The sequence below is a fragment of the Vicugna pacos genome, chromosome 7 (genome assembly GCF_048564905.1).
Source record: "Vicugna pacos chromosome 7, VicPac4, whole genome shotgun sequence".
Taxonomy (NCBI): Eukaryota; Metazoa; Chordata; class Mammalia; order Artiodactyla; family Camelidae; genus Vicugna; species Vicugna pacos.
The window spans coordinates 66,281,678-66,305,285 of record NC_132993.1 but is presented as its reverse complement, the minus strand read 5'-3'; the positions used below and the strand labels follow the sequence as shown (position 1 = coordinate 66,305,285).

The window sequence follows — 23,608 nt, the reverse complement described above, 5'->3', positions numbered from 1 at the left end:
TTTAGTTAATAACCCTTGGAATTATAGAAAAATAGAATGTATGTTTGTGTTTGTTCTTTGTATAGAATAATAGTCTACATCGTTTTGAAAATAGACCCGTATAAATGACTGAACTTGCCACCTTTCAGCTTCCTTTTATATTGGTTCACTTACGGAAAAATGTTAGACACTCGAGGTCCACTGAATGAGTCACTTTGGAGATTCTTTTTAAGAGAGATAGAAACACTGATAATGTTACAGTGGCACTTTTTTTTTTCCTAAATAGCTACAGGATTTAAGTGATCCAAGTATGTTTTTGTTTTGACAAGTTAAATAAAATTAAGTTCTTTCCACTTTAGTTTGGGCTCTAAATGATTTCTCTAGATGAAACTTCAGTCTGTTTTTAATATTTGTGTATTCACCTATTTCATTTTTTAGGAGATTTTATGAAGATGGAGCAATTGTCTTGGGTGAGGAAGCAAATATGCTTGCTGGCATGCTGCTTGGACTCAATGCTATTGATTTCAGGTGCTTAATCTATATGTTTTCTGATTTGAAATTCTACTTCATAGTAATTTCTACTTGTGATTCTTTTCCTTCAGATTTCTAAGTAGGGCACACAGTTGGATATTGATTTGATTTATGAGGTTCCCTTTTGAATGACACTGCTTTTCTAAATAAGTTTGCTCTCAGAAAAGGCTATCTCAAACTTAAGAATTTAACTGCCAGGCTTGCTCTCTAGTTTGGGTAAAAAGAAAGCTTGGACCACATCCCTCCAAGCAGAAAAATCATGTATTCTGGTAGCACTGAAGGAAGGTTTCGGACCTTACCTCTTAGTATTTTTCAACTACTGCTTTAAAATGAGGAAGAAAAGTAGATTCAAAGCCAAAAAGATTTTCATTATCTCATACGTTGAGATAAAGAGGGTATTGACAGGCTATCTTCAGTATCTTGTTTCTTGTTATGTATCTAGAATATTAATAAAATTGTTAATATTTGCTTTTATTATCAACAAGATGAATTGATTCTAAACTAAGATTACAAGTACTAAAAATTGATGTTGTAAGTTCTTTTTAGGTTGAAGGGAGCATCCTTTTGCATTTCTTTAGTTGATCCACGATTTTCCATTATACTAAAAGTAAAAATTTTGTCTATAGCAAGAACTCAAGCATAAGAATGAAGTATTATATTTTAGTGAAATGTATCACTTAAAAAACTAAGAATATTAACAAAACAAATATAATACTTAAATGAAAATCTACTTTTACTTCTTGAGTTAAAAATAATGCTACTCATTTTCACTGAGGTTACCTTTTTCTAGTAAATCGCTTGCTTTTCAAAGTATTTTTTACTTTATAGATTTCAAGTTTAATGAAGTAGAATTATATTAATTAGCTTTTTTGTTTAGGATGAACATAATAGATGCAGTATGATGGTTGTCTTTATGATCCCGCTAAGGGATTAACTTTTTACATGGCCTGCTGCTGACTCTGTGTAAATTCTTCACAATTTTATTTTTCAGTTGAAAATATAACTGGGACAAATATCTAAACTTAAACTCTTGGTTTATTGTAACCCATTGATACTGTATAGAAAGCAGATGTCTTAAAGATACATTAGTAATATTTCTATAAATGAAGGAAAGTCTATATAAAATGTTGCCACCTTGATTCTCTCCTTATTCAAGTCTGTAAAAATACAAACATACCCTTGGTATTAATATCTTAGAATAAGTATTTCAACAGATAAACTTCCCCCCCAAAACCAGAAGTTAGTAGTGCATGTATGAATTTTTTCCTTTGAAAGATCAACTTGTATCTTGTAAATATTCCTGTGTTTATCTTCCTAAAAAGATGTACTTTTTTCCTTTTAACAATAAACTAAACACTGTTTTAGAAAATCCAATTGGATATAAGATTATATAGAACAAAGATTACTGGATTGGGGGACCAGGAGACCCAGTTTCTTTACTGGCAGCATGACTTTGGGCAAGTCACTTAACCTTTTCCTTGTTGCGAGGGCTTCAAAATGGATTGCCTGGAGTTCAGAAGTTGTTTAGCATTCTTTTTAGGTATAAGATCCAACCTTTCACCTATTGATGTAGTTTAGGAAACCCTCATTTTCTAATTACTCAGTTCTTTTTAGAAGATATTCAGTGCCACCTGAGAATTTGTATTTAAATGTGAACAAGTTTTCATTTGAAAATTCTCTAGTGATATTGTAAGAGTCTAGTAAAGACCAAGATAGTTATGAAATGAATAAACAAAGTTTGATCAGATTTCTCAGTTTTACTTTTGCATGATATATTTATGTAACAGTGTTATTAACTTGTGCAAGCCTTTGTCATTGGTATTGAAGGTAGAATATCTTTATTTGATGTTTATTTGTACCAAGTCACATTTAAATTACAAATAAAAAAAATTAAAACCTCACCTGTAATTTGATGAAACAGTTGTCCCTAACAAGAGATTGTTTATAACACTTTGATTTAAAATTTTATGTATTAATACAGTTATTGTCTATTGTCCTAGCTTCTGTCTAAAGGGAGAAGGATTGGATGGCAGCTTTCCTGCTGTAATAGACTACACACCGTATTTGAAGTTTACTCAAAGGTATTTGACATTTTGAAATATGTTATTGAAATCTTAACTTATAATTGAATGTCTTGTTATGCAATATATTCATCTGATTAAAACTACTTTTTATAAAACATTTCAGTAACAGAAATCATTCAAAAATATAAACTTCAGTTGCTTTGTTAGTATATAAGTATACTCTTTTTATATAAGTGTAATCCTAGCATAAATGTAGTTTTTAAAAAAACAGCATATATTTCTACTGCTGTAGTCAATATAATAATTTTAAAAGCTCTGTGATAGTCCACTGAGGTTTCAAAACTATAATTCATTATTTAGATTGTTTTTCATTTTATTGCCATTGTAAAGAACACAACAATGAACAGTTTTGTGTAAATAAATTTTCTTTTTGTTTCTGTTGTGAATTTACAGTTATTCAGGTAAGTGCAGTGAAAAAATTTGTGGCTCTTGAAGTCTGTCCTTAGAGTTGTATTAGTTTATCCTACTACCAGTATTGTGTGAGAGTTATGGATTTCCTAATCTCATTAGCATTGAAAAATTAATCAGATGAAGTCTATAGATTTTCTGAAAAGCTGCTTGTATAGTTGATTTTGTGAATAGAATAATGCTTTTATGTACTTCTAAATATTATGATCAGGCCAAAGCTGCAAGGGAGAGAGCGAGTGAGTACAGTATGTATGTATGCAGTGTATATATGTATGTACACACACATGCACACACACACACACACACTCAAGATGCATTTACTGAGTGTCTAATGTAGGAAAGAATCTTTCCTAGGTGTGAGGGATACATAGATGTCAAGAGTATAGGAACTTCTTGAACTTCTAAAGAGAAATACAGTCACTCTACTGAAGATAATCACCATCTAGTGAGAGAAGTCACTGTGATTTCAGAGCCAGGAGTATGAAGATATTTTAGAAGATGAAGGAGAAGGATGAATAGAGTATTATGGTACCAAGATTTCTAACTTAAGTAAGTGCATCCCTTGGGAAAAGGGATGATAATTCTACTACATCAGTTTTAGGAAAGTAATACACCAAGAGATATTTTGAATAAAACATAAAATTATACTGTTTTGAGGTATGTTAAATTATAGGACATTTTGTGAAGATAAATAGTTTAAAATAATACTAGTAAAAATAATAGTAATATTTATTGAATGTTTATTATATATCAGGCATTGGTCTAAGTGCTTTACTTCTATTAACTCATTACTCTCCTCAAAATCCAGTGAGGTAGGCACCACTGTCCTTATTTTAAATGAGAAAACTGCAATACAGAGAGGTTACATAACTTGTTCATAATCACACAGCCTGTTTATGCAAAGTGGGTCACAAGTCTGAAATTAAAGAGTACAATGCCAGCTGGAGAAAGGAGTTTGGTCATCAACATGCAGATAAAAAGGCTATTTTTAGTGACTTAGGAAATCACTTAAAATATGAAGATAAATGTAAATACAAATTTTCCTCTCTTACTTACATAAGAGACTAATACAATGCATTTAAAAGGTATGATAGTGGAATCTTCTCAATTGGTGCCCACAGAATGAATTTATGGTATATATTCTATGTCCCCAGCTGCTTATCCATGTTTTGTCTGATTTTAAATACAATTTCCTCTTTGATGCGCCAATCTAAACTGTATATCTTCCTCTCCTTTATATACTAAAGGATTCCTACCATCTTGTTATATAAAGAGTACTAAAACGAGAAGGAAAATACCAATTCAACCTAGTCATGACCCAGTTAGCATTACTCACCATAGAGTTTTTCTTTTTAGAAAGATTTAAATTCTCCTAATAGTCGTAAAGTACCAATATTTTAAAAATTGAACTGCTTCCATCCAAATATACCTGTTTTAAACACATTTAAAAAAAAAACTCTATTTGATTCCTGATTTTAAAAAACCAGAGAGATTCTGTCCCTCCTCAAATTACTGCTTTTAACTTATTTGGAGAGCAAAGTGTGTTTATTACAGAATAATTAATTAGAAAATACAGAAATGTAGAAAGTAGAAGAAAACTTAAGTCACTCATAATCTTATCTTTAAGAAGCAGCTGCTAGAAGCCTTAATGTTTTGATGGATAGCTTTCAGCCTTTTCTATGCACAGGAATATTTTTCTTTAAAGTGGAATCACAGTGTACATGTAACGGATTTTTTCCCTTAATACTGTATACGGAACATTTTTGCATGTCCTTAACTATCCTTCCGTAGCATCATTTCCTAAACGGAGTAGAAGTTCATTATCTATATAATGTTAACCTAGTTACCATTGGACTTTTGGAGTACGTTCAGTTCACTGTCACACATAGTATTGTACTTAGTGTCCTTGTAACTACATTTTTTTATGTGCAACAATAATTATTTAAGTTAAAATCCTGAAAGTAGAATTTCTGGGATAAACAGCATATATGTTATTGAAGCTTTTGAAACATGCTGTCAGACCACCCTGCACAGAGGCCATACCCAGTTCCTATCAGTGATATGTGAGAGTACCTGCCTCCACCATTTTCAACTGAGTGTTAAAAGTGTGGCTAATTCTATAAGTAAAAATAGTATTCTGTTGTTGTTTTGGTTTGCATTTATTTGATTGCTGGTGAAGCTGAACTTTAAAAAATGTTTGTTTGCTATTAGTCTTTTGAAATAGAGCTTTATCCATCTGAAGCGAAATTATGAAATATGTTAACAGAAAACATTGTAGAATATAATTCATATTTAAAATTGGTTTAATTAAGTTTTAATTTATGTACCAGTGAGAAAAGAGTTGTGTTTTTCTGAGTTAACTGCTTGATATAACTTTAAACATACTTGGACACTTTTTCTTGAATGGATTTTAGGCCAAAAAAGTCTAGTAATAAGTGAAGATTATTGCCCTTTATAATGTTTTCAGTTTTTCAGTTTTAAATATGACATTCTTATTGCTAAATCTTTGTACTTAGAAATTTTCTACAAACAGAATTACTGAGTTAAAAAGACTGTAAATGATCAAGTATGCTGTTAAATTGCCCTTGCTAGATGTAGCATTCCTTAAACAGTTGGCCATCCACATCTGCAGGTTTCACATCGATGAATTCAACCAACTATGGATCTAATGTATATGAGACTTGTACATATAGGGGACTTGAGCATCCATGGATTTTGGTATCTGCCGGGGCTTCTGGAACCAACTGTCCTTCACTCTGCCTTGTCCCCCACTTAGCAGGGATAAACTAATCATTTTGCTCGAAAGCCCTATCCTTTGGCCTGTGTACTGCATCCTATCACCTCTCTTCTGTCTTTGCTCTGGCAAGTGCCCCCTTCAGTTACTTTTCTTTTTTCTATATCTTTCTACACATCACAGCATACAAGTATGTTGTTATTTTCATTATCTTAAAAAATGAAACATAGAAACTTTCCTAACCCCACATCCACTTCTAGTTATTTCTCAGTCCCCCTTCCTTTATTACAAAACTGTGACTCTCCATTTTTTTGCCTCCATTCTCTCTTAAACTATTGGAATGAGCTTTAATACCTACCCCTGAAACTGCTCTTTTCAGAGTCAGCAGTAAAGTCTCATTGCCAAATCCAGGAGTTGATTTCCTCACCTTACTTGACCCTTGATCGCTGTCTGATACATGTGATTGCTCTTGCTCAGTACTCTTATTTTCTTCCTTTTTGCTCCTTCTTACTCTCCTTCACTGCTTTCTCCTCGTCTCCCCAACCTATAAATGCTGGACTGTTTCAGAGGTCAGTCCTGAATAATCTCTGTCTACCTTCACTCTCCAAGTATTTCATCCAATTTCATGGCTTCAGATACTATCTACATGCTGCTCTTTCCCAAATGTATGATTTCCACCTGGAACACTACTACACATCCTGGACTGATACATCCTGCTGCCAACTTAACACTTCCACTTGGATGTGTAATAAACACCTCAGATGTAACATGTACAAAATTGAACTCCTAATTACCCACCCATCCACCACCCCACCACCCCTGTGCAAAAAAAAACCCTTTCTTTTCCTTTCCTTAGTCTTTGCCATTCCAAGAATGGTAGTTTATCATTCTAGTTTCTGATGCTCAAAGCTTTGGAGTCATTGTTGAATGATCTCTTCCACAATCCACATGTGATCCATTAGCAAATCCTTTGGCACTGCCACTATCACCTCCTTAATTTAAACCTGAAGATCTTCATGCTCTACCTTTGACTTCTATAGTTTATTCATGTAGAGCAGCCCAAGTGATCCTTTTGAAATGTAAGTCAAATCATTTTTTTTCTCTGCTCAAAACTTTCCAGTAGTTTCTTTCCTTCTGACTCAAAGTAAAGGACAAATTCCTTAGTTGATCTGGCGTCCAGTACCTCTCTGACTTCATGTCCTTCTCCCTGCCCTCTTGAGACGAGAGGGAAAGAGGCAGAGCACAACCACTGAAGGAATGACATAGCAATTGAGGACAGACTGGTTAGAACCAAGATGGTGGAAGATCCTACTTCCAGTAGACCTTGAGCCTCATGGCACACCCATAGGTGCCATGACAGTTCCTAGGTTGTCATAAAAGATCAAAAAGTGGGTGGGGCCCCAATTCCTAGAAATCCTTGCCCCTTCCCCAGAGTAGCTGGAATAATCCTCCCACTTGTTAGCATATGAAATTACTGAACCCGTAAAAACGAAACAACCCAAACCTCTCGATCTCTCTCCCTCTCCCCTTTTGAGATGTCCTGCATTCTGTCTATGGAGTGTGTATCTCCTAAGCTTCTCTTCCTTCTGAGTGAGATGGACCTCACTCTTCCTATGGAGTGTGTATCACTAAATAAACTTGATTTCACTTTACTGTGCCTTGCTCTTGAATTCTTTCCTGCGGAGGCAAGAATCTATTCTCTAGCAACATGTTCATGTTGTTGCTAATGGCAGAATTTCCTAATCTCTTATGGCTAAATAGTATTCCATTGTATATATATGCCATGTCTTTTTTACCTATTCGTCTGTTGATGGACACTGAAGTTGTGTCCATATCTTGATTGCTTATGCTGCAATAAACATGGGATATTTCCTCAAGGTTGTTTTAATTTCCTTTGGGTATATACCCAGAAATGGGATTGCTGGATCATATGGTAGTTCTGTTTTAATTTTTGAGGAATCTCCATATTGTTTTCCATAATGGCTGTATCAGTTGACATTCTCACAGCAATACACACAGGTTTCCTTTTCTCCACATCTTTGCCAGCATATCTCTTGTTTTCTGATGATAGCCATTCTGATAGATAAGAGGTGATAATCTTGTGATTTTGATTTGCATTTCCCTGATGATTAGTGAGGTTGAGCAACTTTTCATGCATCTATTGGCCATTTGTTTATCTTCTTTGGAGAAATGTCTTTTCTGTTCCTCTGCTTATTTTTCAGTTGAATTGTTTGGATTTTTATGATACTGAGTTGTATAAGTTCTTTATGTATTTTGGATATTAACCCTTTATCAGATATATGCACATATTTTCCCCCATTTAGTCGGGAGATGCCTTTTCATTTTCTTGATGATTTCCTTTGCTGTGCAGAGGCCTTTAATTTGATGAATCCCATTTGCTTATTTTTGCTTTTGCTTTTTTTAATTTGCTCTTTTTTTTTTTTTGTGGTGTCAAATCCAAGAATCATTGCCAAGATCGATGTCAAGGAGCTTACCTGCTGTGTTTTTTTCTAGGATTTTTACATTTTCAGGTCTCATGTTCAAGTCTTTAATCAATTTTGAGTTTATTTCTGTGTGTGATGTATGATAGGGGTCCAATTTTATTCTTTTGTATGTGGCTGACCAGTTTTCTCAGCACCATTTACTGAAGAGACCATTCTTTCCACATTGTATATTCTTGTCTCCTTTGTCATTAAATTGACCATATGTGCATGAGTTTATTTCTGGGCTCTCTGTTCTATTCTATTAATACGTATGTCTGTATTTTTGCCAGCACTGTACTGTTTTGATTACTGTGGATTTGTAATATATTTTGAAATCAGGAAGTGTGATGTCTCCAGTTTTGTTATTCTTTCTCCATATTGCTTTGGCTCTTAGGGGAATTTTGTGTTTCTATACAGATTTTAGGATTGTTCTATTTCTGTGAAAAATGCATTGAAATTTTTATAGGGATTGTATTAAATCTGTAGATTGATGTAGGTAGTATGGACATTTTAGCAGTATTAATTCTTCCAATTCATGAGCACCAAGTATCTTTCCATTTAATTGTATCTTCAGTTTTTTTCGCCAGCATCTTACAATTTTCAGTGTACAAGTCTTTCACCTTCGTAGTTAAATTTATTCGTAGGTGTTTTATTCTTTTTGTTGCAATTGTAAATGGTATTGTTTTCTTAACTTCTCTTTTTGATAATTTGTTATTAGTATATAGAAATGCAGCTGATTTTTTAAATTGATTTTGTATCCTGCAATTTTGCTTAATTGATTAGTTCTAACAGGTTTGTGTGTATAGAGTCTTTAGGGTTTTTTATATATAATATCATATCATCTGTAAATTGTGACAGTTTTTACTTTTTCTTTTCTGACTTGGATGTCTTTCATTTCTTTTTCTTGCCAAATTGCTCTCTGGTTAAGACCTCTATGTTGAATTATATGTTGAATGTAAGTAGGTGAATGTGTGCATCCTTGTCTTATTCCTGATCTTAGAAGAGAGCTTTTTTTTTTTTTTTTTTTTGCTTTTCTCCATTGAGTGTGATATTAGCTGTGGGCTCACTACATATGGCCTATATTATGTTGAGGTATGTTCCCCCTATCCCAGTTTGTTGAGAGCTATTTTGATCTTATCTTTCTCTGTACTTTCATTTACTTCTTTTTTATAGGTATATAAGGCAATAAATATTGCTTGAAGTGCACCTTAAAAGTTTGATAAATTATTTTTATTTTTGCTGTTTTAGTGCAGTTTCCATTACAACTTTTTGACCAAAGATTATTTGGAGTGTAATTTTAAATTTTCAGTTATTTTCAGGGCCTTTGTTAATGTTGTGATTAGTGAGCATAGTCTGCATAATGGTCTGTATAATAATAGCTCCTTGAAATTTGTTGAGAAATAATCTAGAATAGGTTGGTATTCCAATGATTGGGTCTTGTATTCATTAGATTATGCTTGTTAATGATATTGTTCTAATATTTTATATCTTTTTTTATTTGTCCCTGTTTCAACCTTTTAATTGTTGACATGATTCAGTAAATTCTTTTATTATGATATTTGATTTGTCAGTTTTTCCTGTAACTACTTGTGATTTTTACTGCATATTTTTTGATGCTAACTTATTAGATGCATACAGGTTTAGAATTCTTAATTTATCTTGAATTTGTATCAATATGTAGTAACCATAATTATGTAGTAATTTTTTAAATTTCTTAAAATTCATTTTGTTTGATATTAATAGATTCTAACCAGTTTCCCTTAGGTTAATATTTTTCTAGTATCTTTTAATCTTTTTTAAACCATATTTTATCTAATCTGACATGCCTTCCATTGTAAATGTATCTCAATTCAGAGACATCAATATGTGAGAAAATGGCTTAACAGCAGTAGTAATATATCATTTGTAATCTATACCCTGATTTCAGACATAGTAGTGAAAAAAAATAGCAGGAATTTATGAAATAGAGTTCTTTTAACTTCTGTTTTTAAGTATATCTTTTCAAAATAGTAATTAAATGGAGTTTAAAAAAAATCAAGCCTAATGGGCTTTGTCTTTTAACTGAGGTGCTTAGGATTATTTACTGATCTATTTGGATTGATATCTCCTCTTGTGCTTTTTGCTTTCTATTTGTCCTAATTTCTTTTTCTACTCTTTCTATCTTCTTTTTCTTGGGGGGAATTGATTTTCCCTCTCCGTCCATTTTATTCGTCTACTAGTTTATAGTTTACATGCTACTCTTCTTTTATTGGTACTCCATTAATTTGACTATGCATATGTAAAATTTAACAAAGGCTAAAGTTAATATCTTTACCACTTACCCAGATAAATGAGGACCTTTTATTGTTTTAATTTAGGTCATTTCATTCTTGACATATGCTATCGCTGTCGAGAATTTTAGGTTTGTCATTGATTTATTTAAAATTCCATAAAGTAGGCATCATTGTTAGTGTTTTACACTCTCAGTATTTGTTTAGGTTTACCCAGAAGTTAACCATTTTCTTTGCTGAGTGTTCCTTCTTGGATCATTTTCTTTTTTCCTGAAATATAATTGTAAGTTCTTTTAGTGAGAGTTAGTACGTCCCTCAGGTTTTAGTATTCTGAAAATATGCTTCTACTGCCCTCTTTCTGGGGAGGTAATTTTGCTGTATATGCTATCCTGATATAGCAGTTATTTTTTCTTAGCATTTAAAAAATCTTTAATAAATATTGTAATTTCTTTATATCTACTTTATATTTTACAAATTACGTGTTCATTTGTATCTTTTAGCTCATCCATTTAATTTTTAATGTCAAATAACATTTTTTTTAAAGTTCTTTGTTTTTCAAAGGTAGAACTTTATCATGATACACTGCTTTCTTTTCTGCAAGTCACCCAAAGCCACAAATGTGACAGGCAAATTTCCTTTTAGTGTGTGTTTTCTTATTGGTTTGTTTTCTAGATCATCGACCGAGAACATCTCCACGGTTGGACCTTTCTTTATGCAGAGGTCTCTGATTCAAATCTGCAACATGCTTGGACTCCAGACTCAGGAGCCCAACAGATGCAAACACAGATCGTGGGGGATGAAATATATATCTTTCTTTGCTCTTTATTGTATTTTGTACCATTATATGTAGATTAACCTATGAAATTATAACTTCTGAACTGGAATTCTTTTGGTTCATATTTTCGTGGTGTGTTTCCATCTTTTTCATTTTAATTGTTATATAGTCATATGTATCTTGTAGACAACTTATTATTGGCCCTTATATTTCTTAATCAAACCTGAGAATCTGACTTTTGGTTGCTGAGCTTAACCCACTTAAGATTTTTGTAATTTCTTTTATATTAGGGTTTATTCTGTCATCTTATTTTTTGTTTTGAATTTGCTATATTTTTATATTTTGCTCCTCTCTTTGACATATCAGAGTTTCTTTTTATACCTTAAGTTTATATAGACTATTTTTATGCATTCTTTGTTATAAGTTAGTACCATAGCTCGTATTTTAAAATTTATTTCCCCTATTCCTTTTTACGTATATTAATACCTATATTTTTCTTCTAAACGAGACAACCATCTTAGCACACTTTGCTCTTCATTTAGTTTCTCCCCCTCTTTTTTTCCCCACCTTATTCTGTACTCCTCTACCGTATTGTTGTCATGAGGAATTTTAGATAAGGATTGTAATGAATATTCTCTCTGCTTCACCTCTGCCTCTCCTTCTTCCCCTAACAAAAAAGAGTTAGAAGTAACTGGTTTTTCTGAACCTCTTGTTATCTTCTCTTTGTCAAAGCTGAGCTGACCTTGAGCACTACCCTGACATTATACCTCACTGGCAATAGGGTGACAGTGCTATTTTCTGCCTTGCAGTGGAGATTGGACAGGCATTGATCCACATGGGGCAGTGAAAAGATACCAGCTATAAAGCTCTTCCCAGCACATGTGGAATTTCTGGTTCTCTTCTCTGGACATTCTCACAGTTTTTATGTTAATTCTAAAATCTGTAGACCTCACTTGAACTTCTGTAGCATCTCTAGGTTTGACATTGTGAGAGGGAGTCAGCTAGTCCTTGTTAGCTTCTGGGCTTGTGTTTTTTTTTTTTTAACTCTTTATAATATTGTTATTATATGTATAGTTAGTGCTGAATATTTTGGAGCTTGCTCCCGAATAGCTTGCAAATAGAGAAGTATTTCTTAAAAAGTCAAAGTGGAACATATTATGAACTTTATTTCTTTAAAAAATTTTAATCTTCTCAGTTCTGATAGTATCAGCAGTGATGAGGAAGAGCTGAGGACTTTGGGAAGCAGTGGTAGTGAAAGCAGCACTCCAGAGAACGTCGGGCCTCCTTTCATCATGGATGAGAATAGTTGGTTCAACAAGTGTAAGAGAGTTAAACAAAAATATCAACTAACCCTGGAACAGAAGGTATTTATCAGTTGTCAAAAGTCATTCAATTTGGTTCTAGTTACTGCCTTTGGACTGTCACTACCAAGAGATCTTTTAGCTGAATATAAGTATTTACCTATTGCTACTTCCTTTCTGTTCTTGGATTGTCCTCCTCTTAATTAAGAATCAGGCCAAGTTATAGGAGAGGCTTTTGTTTGTTAAACTTTTTCTAATTTTATGTTTTAATATAAAAATAAGCCATTTATTCTCCTGTATGCCGTTTCATGCATATGTTTGAGATATTAGTTCCTATGATTAATTTTATAGAAGATTTTTGGTTTGTGAAAACGCAGTGATTGCCTAATCAAATTCCACATATGTTTCTCACACTCTTTTAAAAAAAGCAGCTATTTTAGCTGCTCTTGTGTGTTAAGCATTGTAGTTGGCAAGTGAAGTACATGACAAAATGGAAAATAAACTCTTAACATCTTGAGTTGTAACCTCTTCTTTTCCACTGTATTATCTATTTTCCCTTCTACTCTTTCTTTCAAATTATCATTATTCTTAGATGATCTATATAGGGAAAGCCCAGTAGAATTAGCAATAGAGATATTAGAATAATAAAAAATACATGGAGGAAAATGGTTACAAAGTAATTTTACAAATATGAGATTTCCTGTAGACAAACAGCTACTGGTTAGAAAATACAAAGAAAAATATCCCATTATTAATAGCTACAAAAATGCATATAAACTAATTGAAGAAAACTTTAATACCCTATTAAAGAAGAATTCTGGTTTCAACTACCAGCAAAAAGTCAGACTGAGATAATCTGAAAGCCTTTGTATTGCAAAATTCTGAACATGCCGAGTAGAATAAAATTTTGGAAGAGTTTCATACAGAGCTGCTCTTTCAAAGAATAGGAGCTCACTAAGGATTATAAACAAGGAACAGCCTAAAATCAAGGGGAGTAAGTCATGAGTTAAAGCCACTGTTGGCTCCTAGGGCGGGCATGAGAGCCCATTCCCTTAACCTAGGTACCTATATTTTAATACCAACAGGGGAGCTGCAGATCTAGGCCCACTATCATTCAGGATGGAAACTGAACCTAAAGGAAGGAGTGAGATGCAGAATGCCAAAGTAAGCACAGAAATCGGTAAATAAACCTTAACTACATGAAACAGGAGCAGCAGTATTAATGACCTATATAGGGTGACAGTTGTGTTCTGGACTATGTTTAACAACTGGCTTTTGCAGGGAAAGTAAAGGAGCCCTGATTTGTAGTATCTGCTTTCTCTGAGATAAATAATCCCGTCATGGCCAACTTAAAACTATCAATGTGATACCACTGAATGCAGAATTGGGAAGAGATTCACACCATTATGTAGTATTTCTACTAGATAGACACAATAGATGTGAATGGCTTTTAAAACACCAATAATAATAGTAAAATGTAGTAAAATATTTGGAAAGTGATGGATTTTGAGTAGTTATTTCCTTATTTTTAATATAATTTACTTAACTGCAAGTTTATATAATTCAATTTTTTAATAACAGCAGTGTTTTAACAATTGAATTACAAAGAATCTGAAGCTTAACAATCAGTTGTGGCTGCAGCCCACCTTGGAAAGTAAAATGGAACTGAAATACTATCTAACAATATCAGAAAGAGTGAGAGAGGGTGATTGAAGCTAAAGCCTTTTGAGGTCTTTGTATTATAGCAAAGGAGTGTAGACACATTTTTTTTTAATGTGTATGCCTGTTTCCAAAGTTGCAGTTAAAAGAAATAGAATATTTAGCTTTTAAACTAATAATGTGAAAGAAAAGAAATAAGGAAAATTTGACTAATACAATGGAAAGAAGCAAATGAGAAAAAAATAAGGATAGTGTAAAGAAAACAAAATAAAGTAGTAGGAATAAATCTCAATATACAAAGGAGTCAGCTTCACCATAAAAGTAAATGGTGTAAACTTGACAATCAAGACAAACTCTTAAATTTATTTTTTAATCATTAATTTTAGTTATATCCTGTCTATAAGAGGCATACATAAAATAGTGACACAAAAAAGTTGAAACTAAGAAGGTAAAAATATAGTAGTCAAATACCAACCAAAATAATTCTATATTAATATCATTCAACACAGACATTAAGGAAAAAAAGCATTATTAAGACTAAAGAAGGAAATTGCCCTTTTTGAAAAAGAGCAGTTCACAAGAGATGTAAAACAGTGCTGAACTTAAAATGAGTTTAACAGTGTAGCCATGAAAAATATAAAGCAGAAATTAAAAGAATATCCAGGAGAAATGGATAAATCCATAATTAAAGTAGAAAATTTTAACATCTTAATAGTTTGCAGATTAAACAAAAAATTAGTAAGAATGTAATGAACTTGAATAACACAACTACTAAGCTTGATCTAAAATATGTTAAATGCTAATGATTAGAATACACATTCTTTTCAAGGGCACATAGGACAGCTATCCAATTTTTATGGAATATACTAGGTCAGAAAAAGAATGTCCACAAATACCAAAGAAATTATGTAATAGTGAACACAATGCAATAAAGTTAGATTCAATAGAAAAAGTTTACCACCACCTGTAGTCTGACGGAGATTTTATAAAAATAAAAATCTTCTAAATTATGCGTCAAAAAGAAATGAGGAAATACTTAGAAATGAACAAGAATGAAAACAGTGCATACTTATAGTTCTGAGTTGCAACTTGTATAATACTTGTGGAAGTGCTTAATTTAGAAAAGAAAGAATGAAAATTAAAGAGATGAGCATCTAAGAAGTAGACAAAAACTCCTGAACTAGTTTAAAAGAAGAAAAATAATAAAAATAAGAGCAGATATTAATGAAATAAACAGAGAAACAGAAGTAATAAAACCAAAAGCTGATTATTCTTAAAAACGAATGAAATAAAGGGGGCAAGAGTATATAGCTCAGTGGTAGAGTGCATGCCTATCATGCCTGAGGTCCTGCATTCAATCATTCAATCAATTCATTAAAAAAATGAATAACCTAATTACCTCCCCCCCAAAGATGAAAAGATAATAAAAAATAATTTAAAAAAGAACTAGTGAAATATACAAATCCCAAGAATAATTAAATTTATAAGAGTTAAGGCACAGATAGATAATTTTAAGATTAGAGTAGACAATACAACTATAAATGTAGTGGACATCCCCCATAATTAGTAATAATTAAATTTAGCACTTTATATCAATCCTTTAGAAAATTTAGATGGAGAATTTTTATAAATATTATTTCTCAAAGCTGTTAGACATATAATCATTAAAGGAATTAACAAGTAGTTTAAAATCTATCCTTTCTTCCCCCCAAATCACCAAAATTGTTTGGTTTTTGAGGGAAATTCTGCTAAATACTCAAAAGGCAGTAATTCCCATTTTATACTTACTGTTCCTGATAAAAGGAAAAGAAGAAGTATTTTTCAGTGAGTTTTATTAATTCAGTATAACTTTAATACTAACGTAAAGTCATGTGAATTAGTATCAGGTGGGATATGATTATATAAAAACAACAGTATGAACAATTTAGCATTATCTTGTAACCGTGAAGATATGTGTGGCCTTTGGCCCAGTCATGTGTCCTAGAAACTCTCAGATGTGTGTACCTGATTCCGTATAACTGAGTATTCACATTAATATTGTTTGTATTAAGAAAAATCTAAAATAATCCAAATGGCCATTGACAGGAGAGTGTATAAATAAATTGCAGTTTTCATACAATGGAATACTCTCCATTATTGAGAGTGAATGAAAAAACTATGGCTAGACGTCATTGGATGAGATATAGATGAAAAAACAAGTTATAAAAGAATATAGACAAAACCCATCCAAACTAAGCAATATATTGTTTAAGACAACATGCACTTGTGGTAAAGCTAGAAGGATAAACGAGGGATAATAAACACAAATCTCAGGATATTGTTCTTTGCAGAGGAGGCAGAGGATGTAATGAGGGAGATGCATTGTAGGGGATCTGAAAGTATTGGTAATGCATCCAGGTAATGGGTATTTAAGTATTGTTTAATTACTGATGTTTATAAGTAATCATATATAGTTTATATTAAGCTGTATGTATATAGATGAAAAATTTCATTTGTAAAAATGAACCTTAATTTTTGAGATTTTTATTATTTAAAAAAACAAGCATTTGAGACTTGTCAGGAAAAATATCTGAGAAACTCAATGACAGGGACAGTATTAGTTGCTACTAACATGTATCATAAAGCCAAAATAGCTAAAACAGTTTGTTAATAATACGTGGAAAAGATAAGAAATGGAATAGAAGAATGCTCTAAGAAAAAAAGATTCTAATTCATATCCTGAGATAGGAATTTGAAATCACACTGTATCTAAAAAGAATAGGATGCCATGAGAAGGTAACAGTCAGAAAATATGAAAGTATTGGAAATTAAAAATAAGATTTCCCAGGGAGTGGGGAATAGCTCAGTGGTAGAGCGTATGCCGAGCATGCATGAGGTCCTGGGTTCAATCCGCAGTACCTCCATTATAAATAATAATAATATTTCCTGAATTCAAAAACTTAGTATAAGGATTTGGAGGATAAATCAGTGAAGTCTCCCACAAAGCAGAGCAAAAGGACAAAGAAACAATAAATAAGTGAAAAGATGAGAAGGATCTGTCCAAGAAATCTCATATCCATTAGAATTTGCTAATAATAATAGCTAGGAATTACATATTGCACATAGGGTACCAGGTAGTGTTCCAAGGAGCTTACCTGTATTCATTCATTTGAGCATCCCAACTAGGTACACTTAACTGTTCCTGGTTTTTTAGATGGTGAAACAAAGACACAGAGATTAAGTAACTTAACCCGAAGGCACATACTTAAAAGTAGTAGAGCAAGAACATGACATGAGGCAGTCCCTAAGCCTTCAGGCCTAACCTAAACATTATACTGCTTCCCACAAGTTTGTTAACACTAAAATGTTAATATCTATTTTTGGAAAATAATCATAGAGGCAGCTTTTTTTTGTTGGTCATTCTGCAGTTAGGTTTGTATTTTGAAGCTAGGAGGCATGTATTTATCACTGTTGTGGAGCTTACAAATTATAATGTTTTAACTAAGTTTTATCTTAAATTACAAACACTTTATTGAACTTAAGAAATTTAAATAATGGAGAACGTATGTTAAATTTTTTTCAATTAAAACTTTTCAAAATTATTTCATCAGTGATACTTTGAAATTGTTTCATTACCATGTACATAAGAGTAACATTTAAGCTACTCAGGATTTATCTTCAAGATACGTATTAGAATTTTGCATTTGCTATATCTTGGTGATCTGTATTTCCAGGGTTATCTTGAAGAACTCTTACGACTTCGAGAGAACCAGCTATCTGAATCTGTCTCCCAGAATAAAATACTACTACAGAGAATTGAAGATTCTGATCTGGCTCATAAATTGGAAAAAGAACAATTAGAATATATAATCGTGGAGCTTCAAGATCAGCTGTAAGTGAGATCCGTTTGGAAAATTTGGGGCAGTATGCAAAATTAAAGAAAAATGTCATGTTTTGACATAGGATTCAAATTCCAGGAAGTCTGATTGTGTGCTGTTTAGTTCTTTTTCAGTTATTTTTTTTAAAAGTTTACTTTTTTCATAAAAGTAATCCATGCTCATTGTAGAAACATTATAGATTATACAAAGAAAATAAAAATCACCATTGGTCGTGCTATCCAGAGTTAACTGCTGTTAACTTGGTATGTATTATTTCAAATGCATATGCAAATTTTAAAAAAGCATTTCTTTAGTTATTGATGGATTGATTGCAAAAAGATAGTATGTAAGACCAGTACTACTCAAAGTACAGTGCCAGTATATAAACTGTTTGGTACCAGGTTGTGCCAGAATGTCAGTAAGTACCATTTAGTAGAGCTGATTTTTTTTTTCATAGCAAGAGTTTTTTTGATGAAGAAAACTGTGTATTGAGCTACATTCTGGCACAGCTCTTTAACTTGTCACTATTCAAAGCACTTGTACTAATCATAACATTTTTGTCAAACTTAATTTTATCAATTAGTTGTTTGTGGTGAAAATTAGTTGTTTATGGTGAAAGTTTTTATTAATATTAAATCTTGAGGATGATTTAAAAATTTTTTTATTTTGAAATAATTTCAAACTTTCAGAAAAGTTGCAGGGGTAGCACAAAATAATTCCCCTATACTCTATCCTAGATTCACCAATTTTCAGCATTTTGCCACATCTGTCGTAATTTTCTCCCTCTCCCTGTAGATACTAACATTTTCTGAATCACCTGAGGGGTTGCACACATCATATCTCTTTACCTCTTAGTACTTCTCTGTATTCTTCCTAAGAACAAACACATTCTTTTAAATACCCATGGTTCAGCTCTTAGTATAAGAAATGTAAATCGATACGGTCCTTCCATTTTACCTGTAACTCATGTTTCACTTTCATCAGTTGTCCAAGTAGTGTCTCTTACTTCTTTTCTTTTTTTGGTACAGGATCCAGTCCATAATCACATTTTACATTTGGTTGTCAGTCTCTTCAGTCACTTTTAATTTGAATAGTTTTTCAGTGATTGTCTCACATGAGATTGATATTTCTGAAGAATACAGGTTAGTAATTTTATAGGCTAGTGAAGTGGACAGATTGACATCATCAACCATACTGTTATTTTAAAAATGTCATATATGGGAGAGAAGCTTTGTCCTCATCCAGAGGTTTCAACCTTTGCATACCTGTTGTACTGTACAAATGATTCTTTGTAAAATAGTCATTGCAGACCTCAAGAATAGACAACCTCAGAATAGTATGCAAAAACTAAATACCTTGTCGTGATTAATACCAATAAAATGTTTAATAAGGAGTTTTTTTCTAGTTAGCCGATGGCATTTTTTATTCATGATTTGAAAAATAAGAATACTAACATGTGGTATAGGGTTCCCAGAGAAGGAATTGAAAGATCTAAATAGAAGTAAAGAATCATGCTTTGCTAAAACTAGGCCATTGTTAAAGTTAAGCAGTTAACCTGGTGTAGTTCATTGTGAGTAGTGATGGTATGATCTGTCAGCCTGCAAACCAGAAATCAGTGATGCTATGGCATCCTCCTTCACAAATTTTAGAGTGAGTGGTAAGAATCCTAAGAAGAGAGTGCAATGATGTCATCATGGTCCAGTTGATAGTGTTATTTCATTGCCCTTAATCATGATGTTTGATTAAAACTGCTGGCAGATTATCCTGTGGAGCAGATGTCCTTATATTTGGGCCAGGGGCCTACAGCAGTTGGGACTGCCATACAGATTTCATAGAGGACTGACTCATTTTATTCAGTAAGTATTTTACATTGAGTACATCAAAAAAGGAAGCCATCCTAAATTACAGTTTATAGGTAACACAGTATTATTAATATATAAATATCAGTTTTGTTCAGTAATTTCCATTCTTTAGCATTTAATTAACATTTATAAATATATAATTAGCTTTGAGATTCTAAAGCTATTATCATATTTTTAATTTTTTGTTAAGAAATTTTCAAGTATACACAAAATAAAGAATTGCAGGGGAAAAAAACTCATCACCTAGATTGGACAGTTACCGAGAGTTGGTCACATTTACTTTATCTTTTTTCTTTTTAAATTTTTGATGAATGATTTTGAAGCAAATCATGCTCTTTGACTCCTGCATACTTCATTGTGCATCTCTAAAAACTATGGGTACTTTCTCACATAATTTCATAATCACACCTGATAAAATTAGAAACAATTCTTTTTATGATCGGATGTGCTTTCATACCAAATTTCCGTAATTGTTTTTTAAAAAATACCTTTTTGTAGTTGATGTTTTTCAAATCAGAATCGAATGTCATACATTACATATAGCTATGTCTCATAAGCCTCTTAATTTAGAGCAGTTTTCACTACTTTTACTTTTCCTGTCATAGTCTGTTTGCAGACTTTTCCTACAGAACATGGGACCATCCTGAGTGGGTTCTTTGTGGTTTATTTGACTTGCTCTTCTATCCTTGTGCTGTCCAGTCCATTAGCCATGAGCCACTTGTGGCTCTTGAGCACTTAAAATGTGGCTGATTTGAACTGAGATGAGCTGTAAGTGTCAAATCCACACCAGGTAGTACAAAGTAAAGAGTGTAAAACACCTCATTAGTAACCTTTTATATTGACTGCATGTTGACATGATAATGTTTGGGATATACTGGGTTAAATAAGTACATCATTAAAATTCATTTCACCTGCTTCTTCTTAAGGCAGCTACTAGAAAATTTAAATTACATATGTGGCTCTTCTTAATTTCCACTGGACAGCTGTATTCTCTCTTATCCTCTCTTTTCAAAGTGGACTGGCTGTCTTTGCATTATCTGGCTTTGCATTATCTGGGAGCAGATTATCAGGTTCCTCCACAGACCTGTTGAATCAGAATCTGCATTTAATAAAATCCTCAAGGGATTAATTGACACATTAAGGTTTGAGAATCACTGCTCTGTGCTGCTTATCCTGTAAAGCATATCCTCTTAACTCTGGATTAGTGGTTCTTAGTCCTGGTTGTACATTTAGAATCAGTCAGGGAGCCTTTTAAAAATATGTTAGGAAAAATGAGGATGCCTGCCTGAGCCTTTACCTCAAGAGATATCAAAGGAGGGAAACCCAAGCAAGTGTACACGTTTAAAAAGCTTTCCAGATGTTTCTGATGTGCAGCCAGCATTGAGAACCACTGCTTTAAGGTGCTGGGTTAAATTTGAATTTAATTTTTATGGCAAGAACTTCTTATAGGTAGTGCTTTGTACTTCATACTGGGAGGCTCATAGGTTGTCCCACTTTTATTGATCTTAAGGTAGAACCGTGAGTTTAGGTGATGACAGCCTTATTTCTCCTTTGTGAAAGTTCTCATCAGCCTTTCATCTAGTGGCTTAACTATGGATAAGGGTTACTTTGAGCAATTGATTCATTAGGATTTTTTAAATGGTGATTTCTTAATTGTTATTCTTTCCATGCTTTTGGCTGGAATCACCTATAAAGAACGTTCCCTTATCCTGGATATTTGCTGGTTACTATGACAGTTCTTACAGCATATTACTGATTTTCAGATTAGATGTTGATGTCCTCCTACTTAGCTACTAATCAGATGAAAATTTTGTTTTGCTTTCTCTCTGTTATTTTTTGACATTATGAACTTGTTACATATAATCTCTTCCGTAATGTGAATTAGCTCACACTAGATTCATAAATAAGGGGGTAATGTGAGTATAGCAAAGAAATCACCTTGACTCACAGTTAAAGATTTCTCAACAAGTTACACCAGCAAGATACGAAATGCACCAATTCAAGCAATTACTGCGGGCCACCAATAGATGGCACTCTCTCACTGTACGTAATATTCTCTCACTGTGCATTATTCCTCTGGTTCAGTTGAACTAGGACTTGGGGGTACTCGTTTTCTGGTTACCTAACTTTGTAGATTTTGTCCTTTTGCCTCCATGGCAAGCCTCAACCTCAGCAGCCTGCACCCTTCCTTACACCCTCTTCCATCAAATGGCTTTTACTTTTTTGTTGTTGTCAAAGTTGTAAAGTTACTGTAATATTCCTTTAGTTAATAGGAACTTAACAAATATTTTAAATTGGGTTTGAAATCGTATTAGGCTTGTAACTATTTTTCTTAGTGTTCCAGTTAGAAAGTTGAATAGGTTTTGAGTTGTCAACCCCAATGCTGTTCTCCCCATAAAGCCAGTTACTTCCACTGTGTGATTGCAGAACACTGTTTTGCTTTGTTTCTGTGTTATAGCAGCAAAGCCTATTTTCAGTGTAGTTCTGTCACTTAAATTTATTATTCTTTTTGATGCTCATTTATCCCATCTTTGTCTAAAGGAAATCCCTTTGCATTAATTCCTGTTTTTTTCTGACCTGACCCTTTGATAACTTTCTTGTTTTCTGGTACAAGACATCCCAAACTTACATATTTCCTGCCCTGGAATCAGCCATTTCTCTAAGGATCCAGGGTTTATCTTATATTTTAAAATGAGAGGGGAAAGGAGGCATTTGAGGCTTTTTTGAAGTTGTAAATTACTCACTATTTCTTTTCAAAGGATACTGTCAAGTTAAGTGAACCCGGGGTAAAATAAGTAAGCAACCAGTAATGTGCAGCACAGGGAATATAGCCAGTATTTTATAATAATTTAAATGGAATATAATTCATAAAAATATCAAATCACTATGCTGTACACCTAAACTAATATAATATTGTAAATCAGCTATACTTCAGGTTTTTTTTTTTTAAAAAAGTATAAACAAGATTGAAAAGCACTTAAAAGACTTTGTTAAATTTGGGGTAAACTTTTGAGGCAAGAATACATCAAAGGTAAATAATTTATAATTTTTGGATACCTGACTCCTTTTTAGATTTCTTTGAAAACATTTGCTTAAAGGGAAATAATTGCAAAGTGATGTAAAGTGAACCTCTATCCCATGGCTGGATCTAAAATTAACAAAAAACAAAAACACACAGAGAACACGTTTATACTAACATTATGAAGAAGCTAAGATATTCACAAGCTATATAAGCATTTTCCAATTCTGGTAAACTATAAGTGAATAGAGATGAGTAAATCTCTCTACTTCTATTTGTACTAAGTTGCTTTTGTAACTTCTCTGACATTCATTCATTCATTTGACAAATATTTATTGAGAATGCATGAAGAGCCAGGCCGTGTTCTAGGTGCTGGTGACTCAGGAATGAATAAAACATAGTCGCTGCCCTCAGAGTTCACATTAGGTGGGTGGCAGACACCTACACAGACAGTAAACAGATAGGCCTGGGTGATGATCCTGTTCCTCTTCCAAGAGAGTCAGGAGAAGCAGGAAGCAGGTAACTCTCTTATCTGTGTTCCTAAGAGACTGAGGGGGTGGAGTGTATCAACAGCTTGTGTTTGGTGGCTTTCCGTTGTCCAGATTTCGGTGCTCTCTACCTAGTTGTTCTGCTCGTTATGTAGAAT

At 32.9% G+C, this 23,608-nt stretch overlaps 1 protein-coding gene across 8 annotated transcripts in view; it reads left to right on the top strand.

Annotated features, from left to right (window-relative positions):
• RUNDC3B (RUN domain containing 3B) overlaps positions 1-23,608 on the top strand; it is a 120,201-nt gene that overhangs the window by 63,448 nt on the left and 33,145 nt on the right. For all 8 annotated transcript variants that reach the window (XR_012074533.1, XR_012074532.1, XM_072965072.1 and 5 more), the window contains 4 exons: positions 418-507; positions 2,511-2,591; positions 12,460-12,628; positions 17,938-18,095. Coding sequence is in view for 6 of the 8 variants with exons in the window: in XM_072965072.1 (XP_072821173.1) it covers positions 418-507; positions 2,511-2,591; positions 12,460-12,628; positions 17,938-18,095 (498 nt within the window). In the remaining 2 variants the exon portion in view is untranslated. The remainder of the gene's footprint in view (positions 1-417; positions 508-2,510; positions 2,592-12,459; positions 12,629-17,937; positions 18,096-23,608) is intronic.